Source organism: Choloepus didactylus, chromosome 3, assembly GCF_015220235.1.
Source record: "Choloepus didactylus isolate mChoDid1 chromosome 3, mChoDid1.pri, whole genome shotgun sequence".
NCBI classification, from domain to species: Eukaryota; Metazoa; Chordata; class Mammalia; order Pilosa; family Megalonychidae; genus Choloepus; species Choloepus didactylus.
The window spans coordinates 80,593,898-80,612,091 of record NC_051309.1 but is presented as its reverse complement, the minus strand read 5'-3'; the positions used below and the strand labels follow the sequence as shown (position 1 = coordinate 80,612,091).

The following is an 18,194-nucleotide window of genomic DNA, read 5'->3' as shown; positions in this document are numbered from 1 at the left end:
ATTACTTTTCCTATGTTCAGAGAAATAAAAGGTAAGTTGAAAATCTGCAGGCAACAGCAGATTATAAAAAATTACACAGCTGGTTTGCCAAAGAATCCAACAGAACTTCTAAAAAGAAAAATTAAGAACTGGACAGGTTTAATAGATCAAACAGGTGAAGAGAGAATTGGTAAAATGGAAAACAGTCCAGAAGAAATAATCTAGAATGCAGGCTGGAAAGACAAAAATATGGAAAACACAGAAGAGAAAGTAAAATAATAGAGGGAGAATCAAATCAGACAACCATGAATCAAATCTGAGTTCAGAAAGACAGAAGAGAGAAAATGTGGTAGAAGCACTACTGAAGAGATACAGCTGAAAATTTCCAGAACAGAAGAAAGACATCCACTTAGATTCCAGAAGCTCAACAAATATCAAGCAAAATAAATAAAAAGAAATCCATATTTCAAGGCACCACAGTGAAAGAATATAAAGTATGAATTCCCATTTTGCTCTCCAGTTACATTCCCTAGAAATTACCAATTTAGTTAAATATAAAAAGAATCTCTTTAAAATAACCTCTTCATACTATACCTCCATCACTGTTCCCCTCCTCTGTAATAATGTCCAGTAGTCTCTCAAAAGCGTTTTCAAAAGCAACAATTTTCTGGATTGCTCCATTGCTTCTTGTTAGTGCCTGTAGCAGTAAGACACCCTTGAGGAGAAGAAAGATAAAGTTTAGTGGACTACAACCTTTATAAGACACTTTAAAATTACTTTAAGATCATGTAATTTTAGAACTGGCAGGAATTCCTGAAGTCCAACTTCTTCACTTTATACACATGTAAAATAAGGTCAGAGAAGGTAAGCAATTTGCCTCACTAAGGTTGAAGACTTCAAAGGGACAGAGCCTAGACTACAATTCATGTGTAAAATTTCTAACTCAGGTTTCTTTTGACTGAACAAAATAAATATATGATAATTATGTAATTGGCATCAATCACTACATAGTTTTCTTTCATTGTGGCCTATGAGATGTAAGCAAGATTATATGTCTCAGGAATTTACTGTACATGCTTCAAACAGTAATAATGGAAAAGCTGTAAATTCAATAATATAAATCAACAAATATCACCACATTCTGGCAGAGAAAGTTAAGTTATTATTGGAAATATTCTGCCCCCGAGATTTCCAAAACTTGATTTTAGGTTAACTGCAAAAAGATGAGAATTGATGCTTCATATCCACTACAGTCTAGCACAAGCTAATTCACAGTAGTCTTTGCTTCTGAATTTTAGTTTTTCTCAGCTCCTGTTAAAGCTGGATTTAGTTTATATATCCTTCAACATCCTTATCATTCAAGAAAAGCTAACTACTACCCATTTCTTCTTATTTCACTCTTAAATAATACGTATTTTATGAGCCCCTAAGTGCTTAGCAATACCATGATGGTCAAAGAAAGAAACAGCAAATATCTTATGCAAAAAAGTGTAGATATTACTTAGGAATGTAAATGGAATAGCAAATATGTAATTCCAAAGTACCAAAGAGGCAAACTAGCTGTCAGTTGTTAGTAGTGGGCAGATAAGTATTCATATAAGAACAAAAATGCCCAGGGCCTTGTTGGGCTTGTTCCACTATCTTTCTGACTGTCAATTCTTAACACTAAGATGAGAGAAACACAAAAGTGGTTCGACATCAAAAAATGATGTCAAAATCTTCTGCCAAGATGTCTGTTTGTGTCCCTGCTTTCAATTCTTTGGGGTATATGCCTAGAAGGAGGATTGCTTGGTCATAAGGTGTGATGGTTAGGTTCATGTGTCAGCTTGGCCATGTGATGGTACCCACATGTCTGGTCAAGCAAGCACTGGCTTTACCTTACTGCAAGTACATTTGTGACTGGTAATAAACCAGAAGTTTGGTTTATAAAATCTTCAATTGATTGCACCTGTGGTTGATTACATAAATGAAAGGAGTGTCTTTCACAATGAGAGAATTCAATCAACTGGATTTAACCAAATCAGTTGAAGACTTTTAAGGGAAAAGAGAGAGAACTTTTACTTCTTCAGCCAGCCAGCCTTTCCTGGGGAGTTCATCGAAGACTTTCATCTGAGTTGCCAGCTTGCTGCCTGCCTTACAGAATTTGGACTTGTGCATCCTGCCCTACGGAATTTTGACTCATGTATCCCCACAGTTGTGTGAGACACTTTTATAAAAAAATAAAAAAATCTTCTGCCAAATCCTGCCAAGTTGAGTTTTAACTGCTAACAAAAGGAGTATAGTGGAAAAAACACCGAAGCTTGTGTTAGATGAAGTGAATTTAAAAATTGATTGCTTTAACTAGCTGTGCAACTTTAAGCAAATTACATAAATTCTGAGTATTAGTATACTCACATGTAAAACAAGTATAATAATCTCTATGCCACAGAGTTTTTATGAGGACTAAAGGAAATAAAATATATAAAATGCCTTCTATAGAACCTATTATATTTTAAGTTCTCAGTAATTTAGTTTCTTTTCCCTTTATTCTTCTGACTATGAAACAACTTCCTGCTCTAATCAAACACAGCCACTAAATTTCTATTAAGAATGAAAAGTACACTCACTAGTCAATGAAAGTAAGTTGGGACCAGGTTCTTACTTTAATAATTGGTAATTAAAGAGATATATTTATTTTTCCTGACTTTTGTGTACAAACTATATTTTATGGTAATAAAGCAGCACTAATTGATGACGTAAAGTTCTTCTTTACCTAAGATTACAGCTTAATAAATTTGGAAAGAATGATGGAATGATAGAAATCATCATGTTGCAAATCCTAGCAAAATAACTAGCTCAGGCAATGATCATTAATGTATGAAACCATTGGATGTAAGGTTGAAAGTGAATTTTACAATCTGGCTTTTACCACCTGAATCAAACCCAGTTAAAACTGACAACCAAAAATTACATATCCCCTGATGTGTTGCAAAATTAAGTATACTGCATAATCTAGAAAATATTCTTTCAAAAAAGTTAAACCTGAATATGGAATGGCTATCTTATTTAAACTGAGGGCCAAGAAATTATTATTAACTTGTCAGATGTGATAATGGCATTGCTTTAAATACAGAAATGTATATATTTTTCAGAAATGCATACTGAAGCATGAAAAGGGTTAAAATATATTGAGTGCTTGGTTGATTTAAAATAATCTATCCAAAATAAAGGAGAGTGGGGAGGCACAAGAAGCAAGTAGAGCAAAATCTTGATAATTGCTGGGTTTGGGTATTGCGTTCGTGAGTGTTCTCTCTACTTTTGTACACCTTTATATTTCTCATAATAAAAAATTAAAAATAAAAGAATGGAAGTATAAATAGTCCATTACTTGGAAGTGAGCTGGTGGTTACTTACTAGAGTTTTTTTTCAACTGTTCTAATGTAACTTGTTTCTAAACATTAAGTAACAAAAATATATATGAAAGTGCTGGTGCACCTATAATAAATGTCCAACGAATTCTCTAAATTTAGATTAAAATCAATGTTTCAAATATTAAAAAAAATTAGGTTTAAGAATCATTGCCATGTGATACTAAGGAGGCTAGCCAATGTATCCAATTGTTGAGTGCAATTAGAAGGTTGATTAAAAAAAAAAGAAAGAAAAAAAAGAATTTTCAAAGAAGGATAAAGAAAGAAAACAACACAAAAGAGGGGAAAAAAGTAGTACACCATTCCAGGAAATAAGCAATAAGTGCCAGAGGTGCCAATCAGTTGTGTCTGGTTGGTGATGCTTGGTGCCAACTGTGGTATGTTATAATAAGTTGCTTACATATTTAGTATCCACAAAACATTCAAATGAATAGATTTTGTTAAACCAAAAAACAAAACAAAACAAAACAAAACAAAAAAACACACACAAAAAACTCCATGGTTGTAAAACAGATAGAAATAAAAAAATCTAGACAAGCTAAAACAGAAATGCAAAATATTACTTAATCTCTAATTGTAAAAATGAAAACCAACATAAATTAAAAATTATTTTATCTGTCTCAAATAAAAATTGAGGAAAAAAGATTAAGAACAGAAAAAAAGAATGGAGAGTTAAAGGAAACAGTAAATTTAAGAACCAAGATGATGCAGTTATGCTAAAAAAGAAAAGCAATTTTATTTCTGAAAATGAAAATAAATGGTAATGATACTGAGAGAGATCCAAGGAAAGAGATTTTCTCTATCAAATGGTTTGTGTGGTATCCTCTTATTTAAAGTGAGGGCCAAGAGAAGAACAAAACAGAAACTTAGGTGCAAGACAGACAGTAACATTTCAGTTAAGGAAAGATGCTCAAAATTCCTTATAGATGGATGCCTATTTAAATAATTCAGTTATTTAAAGGTAACATTTTAATATTAAGGGACAAAAAATAGTCCTCATAAGCTACATTACTGTGATAACTTTACCACCTTTAATAGTGTGTTGACATATAAACAAACCAATTTTTACTACAAAGCTTAAGAACCGTCTATGCAGATTGAAAGTCAAAAGCACTTCAATTTTGTCTTTGCTTTGCCACTAACCAGTTGTAGAGACAGAAAACAATCCAAACGACATTTACTAGCACTTAGAATGAGAAACACACAGAGCCAGGCACCACAAATACGCAGACGAGTAAGACATGGCTAACAAAGAACAAATTACTTGGTTTCTGTGGATCTTTGGCTTCTTACTGTAAATATGAAGATTGAATTAGCTTAATATGATCTCCTAACTATAGAATTTAAAATGACTTTCCAATTGCTGTCTAAAGTATTACAGAGGTTTGATCAAGTTGTAGGTAACAAAAGAGAAAACCGTTCAAGCAAAACAATATGGTATCAATATAAAAGACACAAACTTATAAGCAAATACTATATTAAATTGGAATGGAAGATAACATAGCAAATCATGTTCCCCAGTTCAATAAAAATTAACAAGAAAAATCCTTTGAAAAATATATTCAATCAACTGAGAATGACGATTCCAAACGTGATGTGTTGTTAAGTTTATACACTTCAATGTTGGGAACATTTCCTTTTTTCTTTGGGAGGAAAAGGGAATTCTGGAGATAGGTCAATATGAACTTTCAAAAGAAGGTGGAAAAGTCTTAAACTTGTGGAAGGAATAAGTTTGTATAGCAAAAGTTTGTCTAAACCAAAACACTGGATAAACATGAAACAAAAAAAACGTGGCCTTCTATATAGATTAAAAAGGTCTAAATGATTGACTACTATCACCAACTTTGCAAATTTAACTTCTTATAACTTTGAATATGACTTTTTTTGCAAAGAGAAAAAAAAGCTGTATATTCGTAGACTCCTTTTTCAAATTTAACTTACATCATTACGTATAACTTCCCTGGAATCTGCTAATAAGTCCATCAATCTGGAAACACCTAGAATATACAACCATAAGAAAAAAACTATCAGACCAAAAATATAAATAGCGATTCAAACTATCAACAACTTATTAACATACCATTTCAGCCCCACTCTCTAGGAAATGATCTTCTTTTTTCTAATCCAAACGATTAAGGAAGATGAGTCACTTACCCATAGGACTGACTAAAATAATTTGCTGCACCTGAGGCCCTAGCTGTTTTAAAAGAGAAGTAAGAAGCTTCACACCAGGCCAGCGGACATGGAAGTCAAATTCCTGCAATATAAGCATTAAAAATATTTAACGCCTATAATTCACATTTTCAAGAAAAACATTTTCTTCAACTAATGGCCGTACCAAAAACTACTGAATAAAGAATTGAAATTTAGCAAACTTTTAAAAAGTAATTTAAGAAAAAATAAAAACCGTTAAGAAGAACAGAGTTAATATAAACTGACCAAAAAGATTAAAATGCTACTGACTGAACAAAACAGTATTTTATAAAAACAGAAATGAGTTAAAAAGCAGACAATATTTTAACACATTATCTATTTCATGAAACATGCATGTGATTCTCTTGCTATAATAAACTTCATTACCTTAAAAAGGTATGTATATGTTGCTTCCTCAGTAACACAAGACAAAAATATGAAGATTCCCTATTTACCTCCAATAAGGATAACAGAAGAGTAACGTTTTCTTGCTGCTTAATGAAAATTTCTGTAAACTGGCTTCCCAGATCATCACTCTGTCTTGTGGAATTTTCTTCTGTAACATTCAAAGATAAAGTACTTCAAAATGGTGGTATGTTATTTTAATATATCCTTTTGTTGAAGGAGCTAAACAGAAATAATTTTCCTGGAATTTAAACAATTCAACATTGTAACAGTATGTCTTATAGTGATATCACAATTATTCCCTTAAAGTAACTGCAATGCCATTTAAATAAACTTTTATTTCTTAAATGTTTACATAAGAAATTCATAGAAAAGATGGTAAATTTTCACATTTTCTCAAGGAGATTTTTGGGTTAAACTGGGACACAAGAGAACTTTCTGAGGTGATGGTAACATCCTATCTCAAGTGTAGTACTGGCTATATTACTATATACATTTGTCCAAGCTCAAGGACTATACAACCTGAAAAGTGTAAAAATTAGCTCAAAACCCCTTCTCCCCGAAATCTGTTATTGGACATACTGCTGATTGTTAGTGCTGTATTAAATAATTATAAAATTAAATCAGTCATCTGTAGATTCTTCAATACCTTTTTCAAATAAAATTAAGATACAAATCCTATAAAGTTATTTGGTAATAAAATTAGAATTTGACATTTAATTTCTTATTTATTCTATAAAAGATTCTATAGTTGTCCTTAACGCTTAAAAGTACAGAGATCAAACTATTTGTTGTTTAAGTGTACTTTGTCAAAATTAAAAGGGTCACTAAAAACTGAAAAATTGCCATAAGCAAATTATCATTTAAGATCTTTGTACATTATCCACAGTAATTTAGAGATGTCAAATACACTACCCTCCATTCTCTCACCTATACTAGATACATCTAACTAACTGATCACAGCATCTGCTAAGTATCACATTCCTTCTCCAGAGTTCCAGGAAGTGACTATAAACCAATGGAGCTAGCAGTCAAGATCAAACCTCTTTACCCCTTAAACAGTTATTTTAAAAAGGTAAGACAATAGTAACATAATGTAGAAATGGGGAGGGGGAAAGCCAGCAGATGACAGGAAAAGCAAAGCAATCTAACAGTGATAGTGATAATCCCATCTAACTACCTGTAGAGGAAACAGAAAAAGGGACCAAAAGTAGAAAAGAAATGTTTTCCAATATTGATTAAACACCCAAATGTGATAGATGTATGCTTCAGAAATTTAATTAATCATCCAAACAAAACAAAATTCAGTAGTTTTTTTTTTTTTTAGGACTAAAATAAATATTTTGCTTAATCATCTCTTGTATTACTAAAAGAATTCACCGTTTCTGAACCTTAAAACTATACTATTTAAATAAAAAAGCACTTTAGTTTTAAAAGGACTAACCTGGCTGCTGTGTTGAGAACAGACTATTGGGGGCAAGGAAACAGGGAGACAAGTTAGAAGGCAACACCAAGGTAAGAAGCGAAGAAGAAGGCTTAGACCTTAGTGGTCTAATTTTTATTAAAATAGAGAGGGGAAAACAAACAAACAAACAAACAAACAAAACGAAACACACATACACACACACACACACACACACAAAATAAATAAAATAAAATAGAAGGAAAAGGATTTCCTGACATATTGTAATATAAGGGAGTGAGGACAAAAAACGTAGGGCTGATTCCAAGGTTTTGGTCTGAAGACCTGGAGAATGGGTTGCTATAAATAGAGACGGGAAACACTGTGGGGGAAGCCAGTTGGGAATAGAGAATCAGAAGTTTAGTTTTGCAAATGTTAAGTCTGAGACACCTCATAAAAATTCAAGTGCTAATATCAAGTAATCTGTTGAATAGATACAACTATGGAGGTCAATGGAGAATCTAATACATATTAGAGAGTGGTAGACCTACTAATGATATTTAAAACCACAAGACTGGATGATAAAGGGCATCTACACAAAATTTATGGCTAGCATCACTTTTAATGGTGAAAGGCTAAATGCTTTCACTTTAAGATCAGAAAGGAGGCAAAGATGTCCACTCCCACTTCTTCTAGTCAACATGATACTAGAGATTGTAGCCAGTATCAAAAGGCAGGAAAAAGAAATAAGAGATAAGAAAGGAAGAGCTAAAACTACTCTTATTTTATTTATAGATGACCTGCTTGTCTATGTAGAAAATCCTATGCAATCTACAACAGAACTATCAGAACTAATAAGTAAGTCTAGCAAAGTTGCAGGATAAAAGATCAGTATATAAAATTAAACTGTATTTCTCTATATTAGCAATGAGAAACTAGAAACTGAAATTTGAAAAATATACCATTTAAAATAGCACCAAAAATATGAAATATTTAGGGATGAATTTGACAAAAGATGTCTAACACTTACACTCCAAAAACTTCAAAATACTGCTGAGAGAAATTAAAGACCTAAATAAAAGGAGAGAGACACTGTGTTCTTATATCAGAAGGTCCAATATTGTTAAGATGTCAGTTCTCCCCAAACTGATCCATAGAGTCAACTCAATCCCAACCAAAATTTCAGTCAGGCTTTTTTGTAGGAATTGACAAGCTTATGCCAAAATTGATATGGAAATGCAAAGAACCTAAAACAGCCAAAACAATTACGAAACAGAACAAAGTTGGAGGACTTTCACGACCTAATTTCAAGATTTACTGTAACGCTACAGAAGTCAAGACAGTGTGATATGTGAAAAGACAGACATATGGCTCAATAAATAGAACAGAATATCCAGAAATAGATCTGTTAGCTCAAAATGGATCATGGACCTAAATGTAAAGCTAGAAATGGACCACAGACCTAATTATATGAGTTAAAGCTACAAAAGTTATAAAAGAAAATATAGGAGGAAATCTCAGTGACCTTAGCTTTGGCAAGATTTCATAAATATGACACAAAAAGTCTGAATTAGAAAATAATCAATAAACTGAACTTAAAAATTTTAAACTTTTGCTCTTCAAAAGACAATTTCAGGAAAATGATAAATCAAGCCAGACTGGGAGAAAATATTATGACATATATAACCAGAAAGGACTTGTACCTAGAATATACAAATAACTCAATTATAAGAAGACAAACAACCCAGAAAAAGGGGCAAAATATTTTAATAAACACTGTACCAAACAAGAAAGATATACAGATGGCAAATAAGCATATGCAAAATGTGCAACAGCGTTATCATTAGACAAATACAAATTGAAACCACAATGAGATACCACTATGTTCCTCCTACATGTGAAGGCTAAAATGTAACAAAAAAAAAAAAAAAAAAAAAAAAAGACCATATTAAATGTTAAAGAGGAACTAGAACTCTCACACACTGCTGGCGGGAATGTAAAATGGTACAACCACTTTGGAAAACTGTTTGGCAGTTTCTTAGAAGTTAAACCTACACCTGCGGTATCACTGAGTCATTCTACTTCTTATTTACCCCAAAGAAATTAAAATATGTGCTTACACAAAGTCTTGTACATGAAGACTTATAGCAGCTTTACTTGTAATAGCCCCAAACTGAAAACAACCTAAATCAACAGGAGATGGATTAACAAATTGTTGTACATCCAACAGAATACTATTCAGCAACAAAGAGAGTGAACTAGATACACAACATGGATGAACTTCAAATAATGATGCTAAGTCAAAGATGCCTGACCACCCCCCACCAAAAAAATGAGTACATTTTATATGATTTAATGTATGTAAAATACTAGAAAAATACAAACTAACCTACAGTGTCAGAAAGCATATCTATGATTAAATGGGAGCAAGAAGAAGGTGGAATGGATTATAAAGCAGCATAAGGAAACTCTGGATATGGACACTATTTTTTTTTTTTCTAAATGCAATTTTATTAAGATATATTCACACACATTACAAGCCATCCAAGGTATACAATCAATGACTCACAGTATCATCACAGAGTTGTGCATTTACCCCCATGATCAATATTAGAACATTTTTGTTATTACAGAAAAAGAAATAAAAAGAAAAAAAAAAACCCAAAACATCCCATACCCCTTATCCTCCCCTATTATTGACTTCTAGTAATGGTGTTGTACATTTGTTTCTGTGGATGAAAGAATATTAAGATATTACTGTTAACCATAGTCTGTAGTTTGCAATAGGTACATTTTCCCCATATACCCCTTCTATTGTCCTTTTATTCACTAAATGCTGGGGGGGTGGGTTCAGGAGATGTCGTACATCACCATGTTGATGATGTCACCCTAGGATTTGATTCTGAGAAAACAAAGTGTCAAAAATTTGTCAGGTTTGAACATTTTTTAAAGAGGAAACTTAATGGTTGTGAAATATGTCATCATGGTTTTGATTTGCATTTCCATGATGTTGATCATCTTATGTGCTTTAAGGCCATTTGTATATCTTTTTTTTTTTCTTTTGAAATAAATTCAAAGTTATATGAACAGTTGCAAAAACAATACTAGCCCCATACACAGAATTCCTTCATACCCTGACCCCCTCCCCCGACAGCTCAATCCACCAACTTTAACATGCTGTCACATCGCTATTTCTTTCCCTCCCTCCCTCCCTCCCTATCATCCATCATCTATTGCTCTGTCTTCTGAACATATGAGAGTTAGCTGCACACATCCTTGAACATACACTATAATTCACGTATACACTTCACATGAACAAGAACATTCTTTTATGCAATCCCATTAAGTGCAGCTAAGAAGTACAAGAGATTCAACAATGATACAAAGCTTACATTCTATATTTCCTTTTCCTTGTGTCTCAACTGTGTCCCTTAGAGCCACCTGTCCTCTATCCTCCAGTCCCATTCAAGTTCATCCTTAGCATTCAATTGTCATCTAGACTTTTTTTTTTTTTTTTTTTTTTTCAGTTGTGGAAACATATATACAGCCTAAATCTTCCCATTCCACCCCCTCCCTAGCCCTTCATTACTGGGATTAATAATGTTTTGAATGTAATGCTCTTTCCCACCATCCATTACTAGAAATTTCCCTTCACTTCAAACAGCAACCCTACACTCATTTCTTAACTCCCCATTGCCCCTTCCCACATTTCTCTTAACCCTAACTCTACTTTTCATCTCTATGGTTATAGTCTCTGATAATTTCTTTGTGTTTACTGCGGGGCTTAAAATTAACTTCTTAAATCTGTATCAATCTTGTTTTTCTTTGATACCACCTTCACTTCAATAGGACACATAAACTATGTTCCTATACTCCTTCATTTCCCCACCTTTATATAGTTGTCTAAAATTACATATCTTACATTGAGTTCAAAACCACTGCTTTGTCCTTAGAGTCTGTGTAATTTAAATCATGTAGGAAGTAAATAGTGAAATTACAGTTCAAAAATTATTGACTTCTATTTGTGTTCCATTGTGGTTGGAGAATGTGCTTTGAGTATATTCAAATTTTTTTTTTTTTTTTTTTTTTTTTTAAATTTCTTGAGGCTTGTTTTATGTCCCAGCTTATGGTCCCTTCTGGAGAAAGGTCTGTGATCACTAGAGAAAAATGAGTGTCCTGGTGATTTAGGATGTAAGGTACTATATATGTCTGTTAAAATTCTCTATATCTCTTTCTCCTTTCCCTGTCTCTCTGCCAGCAGGGCTCCCCTCAGAATCTGAAGTAGGGCAGGTCTTTTATTGGCAAACTCTTTCAGCATTTGTTTGTCTGTGAAAAATTTAAGCTCTCCCTCAAATTTGAAGGAGAGCTTTGCTGGATAAAGTATTCTTGGTTGGAAATTTTTCTTTCTCAGAATTTTAAATATGTCATGCCACTGCCTTCTCGCCTCCATGGTGGCCGCTGAGTAGTCACTACTTAGTCTTATGCTGTTTCCTTTGTATGTGGTGAATTGCTTTTCTCTTGCTGCTCTCAGAACTTGCTCCTTCTCTTCAGTATTTGACAGTCTGATCAGAATGTGTCTTGGAGTGGGTTTATTTGGATTTATTCTATTTGGAGTTCACTGGGCATTTATGCTTTGTGTATTTATATTGTGTAGAAGGTTGGGGAAGTTTTCCCCAACAATTTCTTTGAATACTCTTTCTAGACCTTTACCCTTCTCTTCCCCTTCTGGGACACCAATGAGTCTTAAGTTTGGATGTTTTATTTTATCTATCGTATCCCTGAGATCCATTTCGATTTTTTTTTTATTTTTTTCTCCATTTTTTCTTTTGTTCTTCCATTTACTGTTCTGTGGGCTTCTAGGACACTGAGATGTTGTTCAGCTTCCTCTAGTCTTGTATTGTGAATATCCAGTGTCTTTTTAATTTGGCCAACAGTTTCTTTTATTTCCATAAGATCTTCTATTTCTTTATTTACTCTTGCTATGTCTTCTTTATGCTCTTCAAGGGTCTTCTTTATGTCACTTATATCCTGGGCCATGGTCTTCTTGATGTCCTTTAAATCCCTTGCCATGTTTTCGTTCCTCGATTGTAGTTCTTTGATTAATTTTGCGAGGTACAGTGTATCGTCCAATATTTTGATTTGTGTGTTTGGAGTTGGATTCTCCATATCTTCTAGTTTTATCATATGCATTAAGATTTTCTGTTGTTTTTGGCCTCTTGGCATTTGTTTTGCTTGATAGGGTTCTTTCAAGTTGTAAAGAAAAAGGGATATCGATCTAATTTTTCAGGAACAGTTTGCTGACGTACACTTTCTCTAACTAACCAGCAGATGGCGTCTGTGAGTCACCTATATCCCTCAAGTCAGTTCTCAACCTTGTTCCCACGGTGTGTGGGGAAATGATTCTTGTGGGTTCAGTTGGAGAACTCAGTTTGGGTGTGTTGCTGGAGCCGTCCGCCCCGAATGTGGGGCGTGTGTATGGGTGGCCAGGGAGGAAGGACAGTTTTAATGTTCAAATCCCCCAGGATCCTGGAGATTCAAGGCCGCCACAAGAGTTTAAGCCTTCATTTCAGTTCAGCCCCAGACCCTCTCTCTCGCTGATCCACAAACCAGTGGACTTGGCGTAGCGTCCCTGGGTTCTCTGAGCGGATCCCCCCCTCCCAGCCACGTTCCTCCAGGAACTCAGCCGAGGGAATGATGTGCTACGCCACCAGTGCGCGCCGTCCCTCAAGGGAAGCCCCGGGCCGCCGGGCCATGTGGCGGTGCGCTCTCAGCCTGAGGCAAAAATGGCCGAATGGGGCGTCTCAGCCCCCTCCTCCTCGCACAGTTCCTCCTTCCCAGCTCCAGGACAACTGGCGGGGCTCTGGGCTGTGGGAACGGCCCCGGGCAGGAGTTTATCCAGCCCTCCAGGGAGCCAGCTGCTAGCCGTGGGGTTTCTTTCTGCTTCCGGCTCTCCCCTCCGTTTCCCCAGACCCAAGGGTATCTGCTGCAGGCTATCTTCCTGGCCAGACACCGAGAGGCCAGGCCAGCCCCCTCTTGCTGTGTTTTACTGCGTGGTTCCCACAATCGCAGCTGGAGCCGCTCTTGGGTTTTTCCCTTTTATTTATTTATTTATGTTTTTTTTTAAAAGAGCCAGCTGGTCTCCAAACACTGAACCCTGGCTTCCCCAGCCTGCCGCGCGGCTGTGGGTCTTACAGCCAGCTTACTCACTCGTTTCAGAATGCCAACTCCTGGTTTCACCAAGTATACAGCCCCTCTGGAGCTAGGAGCCCTCGTCCAGCCGGCGCATTGCTGTAACCGGTATTCTAGGTCACTTTCTGGTTTTTAGCTAGCGTTTTTCACGGAGGCATTTTTTTCGCCCTGTCTCAGCTAGCCACCATCTTAGTTTCTCATGTTCACTATTTTGATGTGGAGATGGTTTCATGCGTTTAACATGTCAAAACTCATCAAATTTTTGTTTGGCAGTTATATGCCAACTATGCCTCAATAAAGCTGTTGGGGAAAGGGAGAAATCCAAGTGAAAATATCACGTATTTGAATATGCAGTTGGGGAGTTCAGTGGAGAGGTCTGGATTGGACACACAGAGTGGTAAACATAATAAATGACATTTAAAGTCACAAGACTGGATGAGACCATCAAGGGAAGAGTAGGGAAGGAAAGAAATCTATGGAACACTCCAATGTTAAGAGGTTGAGGTGATGAGGTAAATAGCAAAGGAGACATAGGAATAGCCAATGAGACAGGAAGAAAACCAGGGGACCATGAAGATTGAGGACCAAGTGAAGACTGCACTGCAAGAAGAAAGGAGCTATCAACGGACAAATAACACTGACAGGTTGAATGTGACCTCTGAAGTAACTTATGATCAAGAAATGAAGTAGTATCCATTAACACAGATAGAGGTAATTTGTTATCTGCAGAATGACTACTGTGTGGAATAGTTACATTTTCCTGAGAGGCAGTACAGCATAATGGAAGGAGTTCACAAAGGCTTTAGAGTAAGACCAGTTAAACCCATACTCAACCACTTAATCACTTTGGGCAAGTAGCCTAACTATATTAAGCCTTGATTTTCTTATTTGTAAAATGGGAACAATGTCTTTCACATTGAGTTTTCTGTGAGGTTTTAAATAATAAGTAAAATATCTAGCACAGTGCCTGGTAAAAAATAAGAGCTCAATAAATAGTAACATCATCATCATCATCATTATTCCTAAGACAGGATTTCTCAACCATGGTAGTATTGGCATTTTGGGCCACATAATTCTTTGTTGTGGGAGGCTGTCCCGTACATTGCAGAATTTATAGTAGCATCTCTGGCCTCTACTCACTAGATGCCAGTAGCACTCCTCAGCTTTCCCTCAGTTGTGACAACCAAAAATGTCTCTAGACATGGCCAAATGTCCTTTGGGGTAAGGGTGAGGGGGCATATGGCCCCTGGTTGAGAACCACTGTCATAAGATTTACAACATAAGCTACACATGCATTAATTTGTTTTCAAATTACATGGAACATAACAATCTTCCTTTTATGATTCAGAAAGAATTTCAGATAATATTAATGAATATTATCAAGATGCAAAAGTTGCAAAAAATATACCCTATGACATTTTCAGAAAGTTCCGTGTCTGTAAACAAGCCATGATATTGACATTTTACCACATATTTATCTCCTTCTCATAAAAAGTTGCATGCAATCTACCAAAAAAAGAGAAGCTATTTGAGTTTATGATTGTTTGGATTTGAAAAATAAATTTGCTGCATACTTTTTAACATTAGTAAACTATTATGATAAATATTTTTTCTTTAAGTTTTATTCTTAAATTAATTGGTGGCTTCAGAAGAATTGTTTAGGGTAGCAGTCACTATTTCTGCATCAGGAAAAAATGGTAGACGGAGGAAGGGATGAATGGGTGGAAAAAAATTTACATTTAAAAGCTATGACTGTATTACTGCATGGAAGAGGATCAAATTCTGTGCATCACCCCTGGAACCCCACCCCCCCACCCAAAGTCAACTCAGCAGACGGACTTGTTGCCTTCCTCACTATGTGGGACATGACTCCTGGGGATGAGCCGAGACCCAGCATTACATTACTGAGAAAGGCTTCTGGACCAAAAGGGAGAAGAGAAATGACAGAAAATAAAGTCTTAGTGGCTGAGAGATTTTGAATGGATTCGAGAGGTCATTCTGGAGGTTATTCTTATGCACTACACAGATAATCCTTTTAGTTTCTAGTGTATCAGAATAGCTAGAAGAAAATACCTGTAACTGTTCAACTGCAATCCAGTATCCTTGCTTCTTGACGACGACTATATAACTATATATTTTTATATGGTGTGACCACCTGATTGTGAAAACCTTGTGGCTCACACTCCTTTATCCAGTGTATGGGAGATGAATAGAAAAATGGGGACAAAAGTAAATGAATAATAGAGGGGGAGACAGGGTGTTTTGGGTGTTCTTTTTCATTTTTATTTTTATTCTTATTTTTATTTTTTGGAGTACTGAAAATGTTCAAAAATTAACTGATGAATGCACTATTTGATGATACTGTTAACAACTGAATGTATACTTTAGAAGATTGCATAGTATGTGAATATATCTCAATAAAATTCCGTTAAAAAATTTTGTGCCCTAATTTTTCACACACACCTAAAAGTAAAATCTTGTTTGGTAAATTGTGATTTGTAAAGCTCAAAGGCAAATTTATCAGTGGAGTTGAAAAACTGAACCAGGTAGTTAGCAAGAACCACACATTCTTCCCATTTTATTTATAAGTTGACATGATGATGGAAGGGGAGATCGTGAAGAAACTGGAAAAGATATGGGAATTTGGGAGCTAAGGAAATCTTTTGAAAATTTTCCCTCTTTGGAATCATCTATGACTAGGAGCTCAGATTCCTGTGGCAAGCCTCCCACACCAATAAAATCTCCTAAAATTCAGTGGGCTTACAAATTCATCTCATTTTAGGCCAATCCAGAATGCTAATGAATCATGACTATGTGGGGAATGGCACCAGAAACAAGTATCTAGCAAAATCCAAATGAAATGCTATAGATAAAAAAGCATATAAAGAGAATCACCCAAAAAATGGCCCAAAGATACAACTGACAAGTTAACAGCTTTCCAAATACATGAGAAATATATATTCAAAAGGCAAATAATAACTTATTCTTTCCCACTTAGAATCATCTCTCTCCAGAAAGTAAGATCACAGCAATGTGTTGACCTAATTGTGGATACTCAGTAGGGCTATATTCCATTGGTACATATCCACATTTTATATGTGAGATAACATTTGAGTATATAATTATAAAATAATGATTTTGAAAAGTAATTTATTATATGGTAGTTTTATGTAAGTGATGTAAAGTTTTACAGGCTATAAACTCAACTATAGGGACAAGACAAGTATGTCTAGCAGACTGGGGTAAAACAACAGAGGATTGAGAATACACGCCCCATTTGAAGGCAAGCAACAGTTCTGCAGCTCTGCTGACTGCTATTGTGTTAGAATGCAGGCCCACATGTTTTCAGATCTCAGACTTTTAATCTTTAATTTATAGTCATAAGACATAGCATTCCTGAACTTTAATGAAGTCCCCCTGCAAATTAGACTAAGGCAACACACAAAGCTATTTTAGTATAGACAGCAAAATAAGTTAAAATCACTACAAATCACTACAGTAATCATCTAAAGGCTGCAAACCACTTCTAGACGTATGAGAAATTATATCAATTCTGCACATAAGCAAAGATACGACACCCTCTCTCATCTACCTCTAAGTTCCTAGAACTTATATTCATTTTTTATATCCTATAGTTAATATCATATGGTATACTTATTATAACCCGTAAAAGTATATGATCCTTTACTGTAAGATAAATTAAAAATTGCAATAAGAATTAAATGGCCCTTTGTTACCACAGTGAAAAGAAACCTAAGACATTTATGTAAAATAAAAGATTGTTTTTTTATATAGTCCTTATATACCTCTGGAAACCTTTAGGCCTATTTATATGCATATCTTTTAATTAAACTTGTATTACAAATTTATTCTTCAAATGTATTTATAATTGAACTTTTTCCAGAAGTGTTAATATTCAAAAAAATTTCTGTCTCTTCTCATTTGGAACGCCATTCTATATCAGGTTTGTAATCCATATTATGAGAAGCAAAATTCTTAGAGACATTCTAATAAAAGTACTACCAAATCAGAGTGAGGGAATATCAAGTAATTTTGTTACACTGCAATTACTTTTATTTTATTTCTGCTCTGTATATGTCTGTTAAGTCTAATTCGTTTATCACATTGTTTAGGTTCTCAATCTCCTTCTTGGTCCTCTGTCAAGTTGATCTATAGGACAGGGTGTTGTATCAGTCTCCCATGATTATTGTGGAAACATCTATTGCTTCCTTCAGTTTTCCAGTGTTGTCTCATGCATTTTGGAGCACCTCTGATTGGATGCATAAACATTTATGATTGTTCTTTCTTCTTGGTGGGTTGCCCCTGTTATTAGTATATAGTGTCCCTCTTTGTCTCTTATGATATCCTTGAATTTAAAGACTATTTTATCTGAGACTCGTATTGCTACCCCTGCTTTCTTTTTTGGCTGTAGCTTGCATGGAATATTTTTTTTCCATCCTTTCACTTTCAATCTCTGTGTTGCTGAATCTAAGATGAGTCTCTTGTAAACAGCATATTGATGGTTCATGTTTTTTAATCCATTCTGCCAAGCTGTATCTTTTAATTGAAGAATTTAATCCATTCACATTTGATGTTATTAATGTGAAGTCAGTTCTTGA

The 18,194-nt window shown here is 34.9% G+C and overlaps 1 protein-coding gene across 4 annotated transcripts in view; it reads right to left on the bottom strand.

The window, feature by feature from the left end:
- Positions 1-18,194, bottom strand: part of USO1 (USO1 vesicle transport factor) — a 121,389-nt gene that overhangs the window by 56,266 nt on the left and 46,929 nt on the right. For all 4 annotated transcript variants that reach the window (XM_037829999.1, XM_037830000.1, XM_037830001.1 and 1 more), the window contains 4 exons: positions 6,035-6,135; positions 5,541-5,643; positions 5,328-5,383; positions 574-694 (listed from right to left, as the gene is read on the bottom strand). In XM_037829999.1, coding sequence (XP_037685927.1) covers positions 574-694; positions 5,328-5,383; positions 5,541-5,643; positions 6,035-6,135 — 381 coding nt within the window. The remainder of the gene's footprint in view (positions 1-573; positions 695-5,327; positions 5,384-5,540; positions 5,644-6,034; positions 6,136-18,194) is intronic.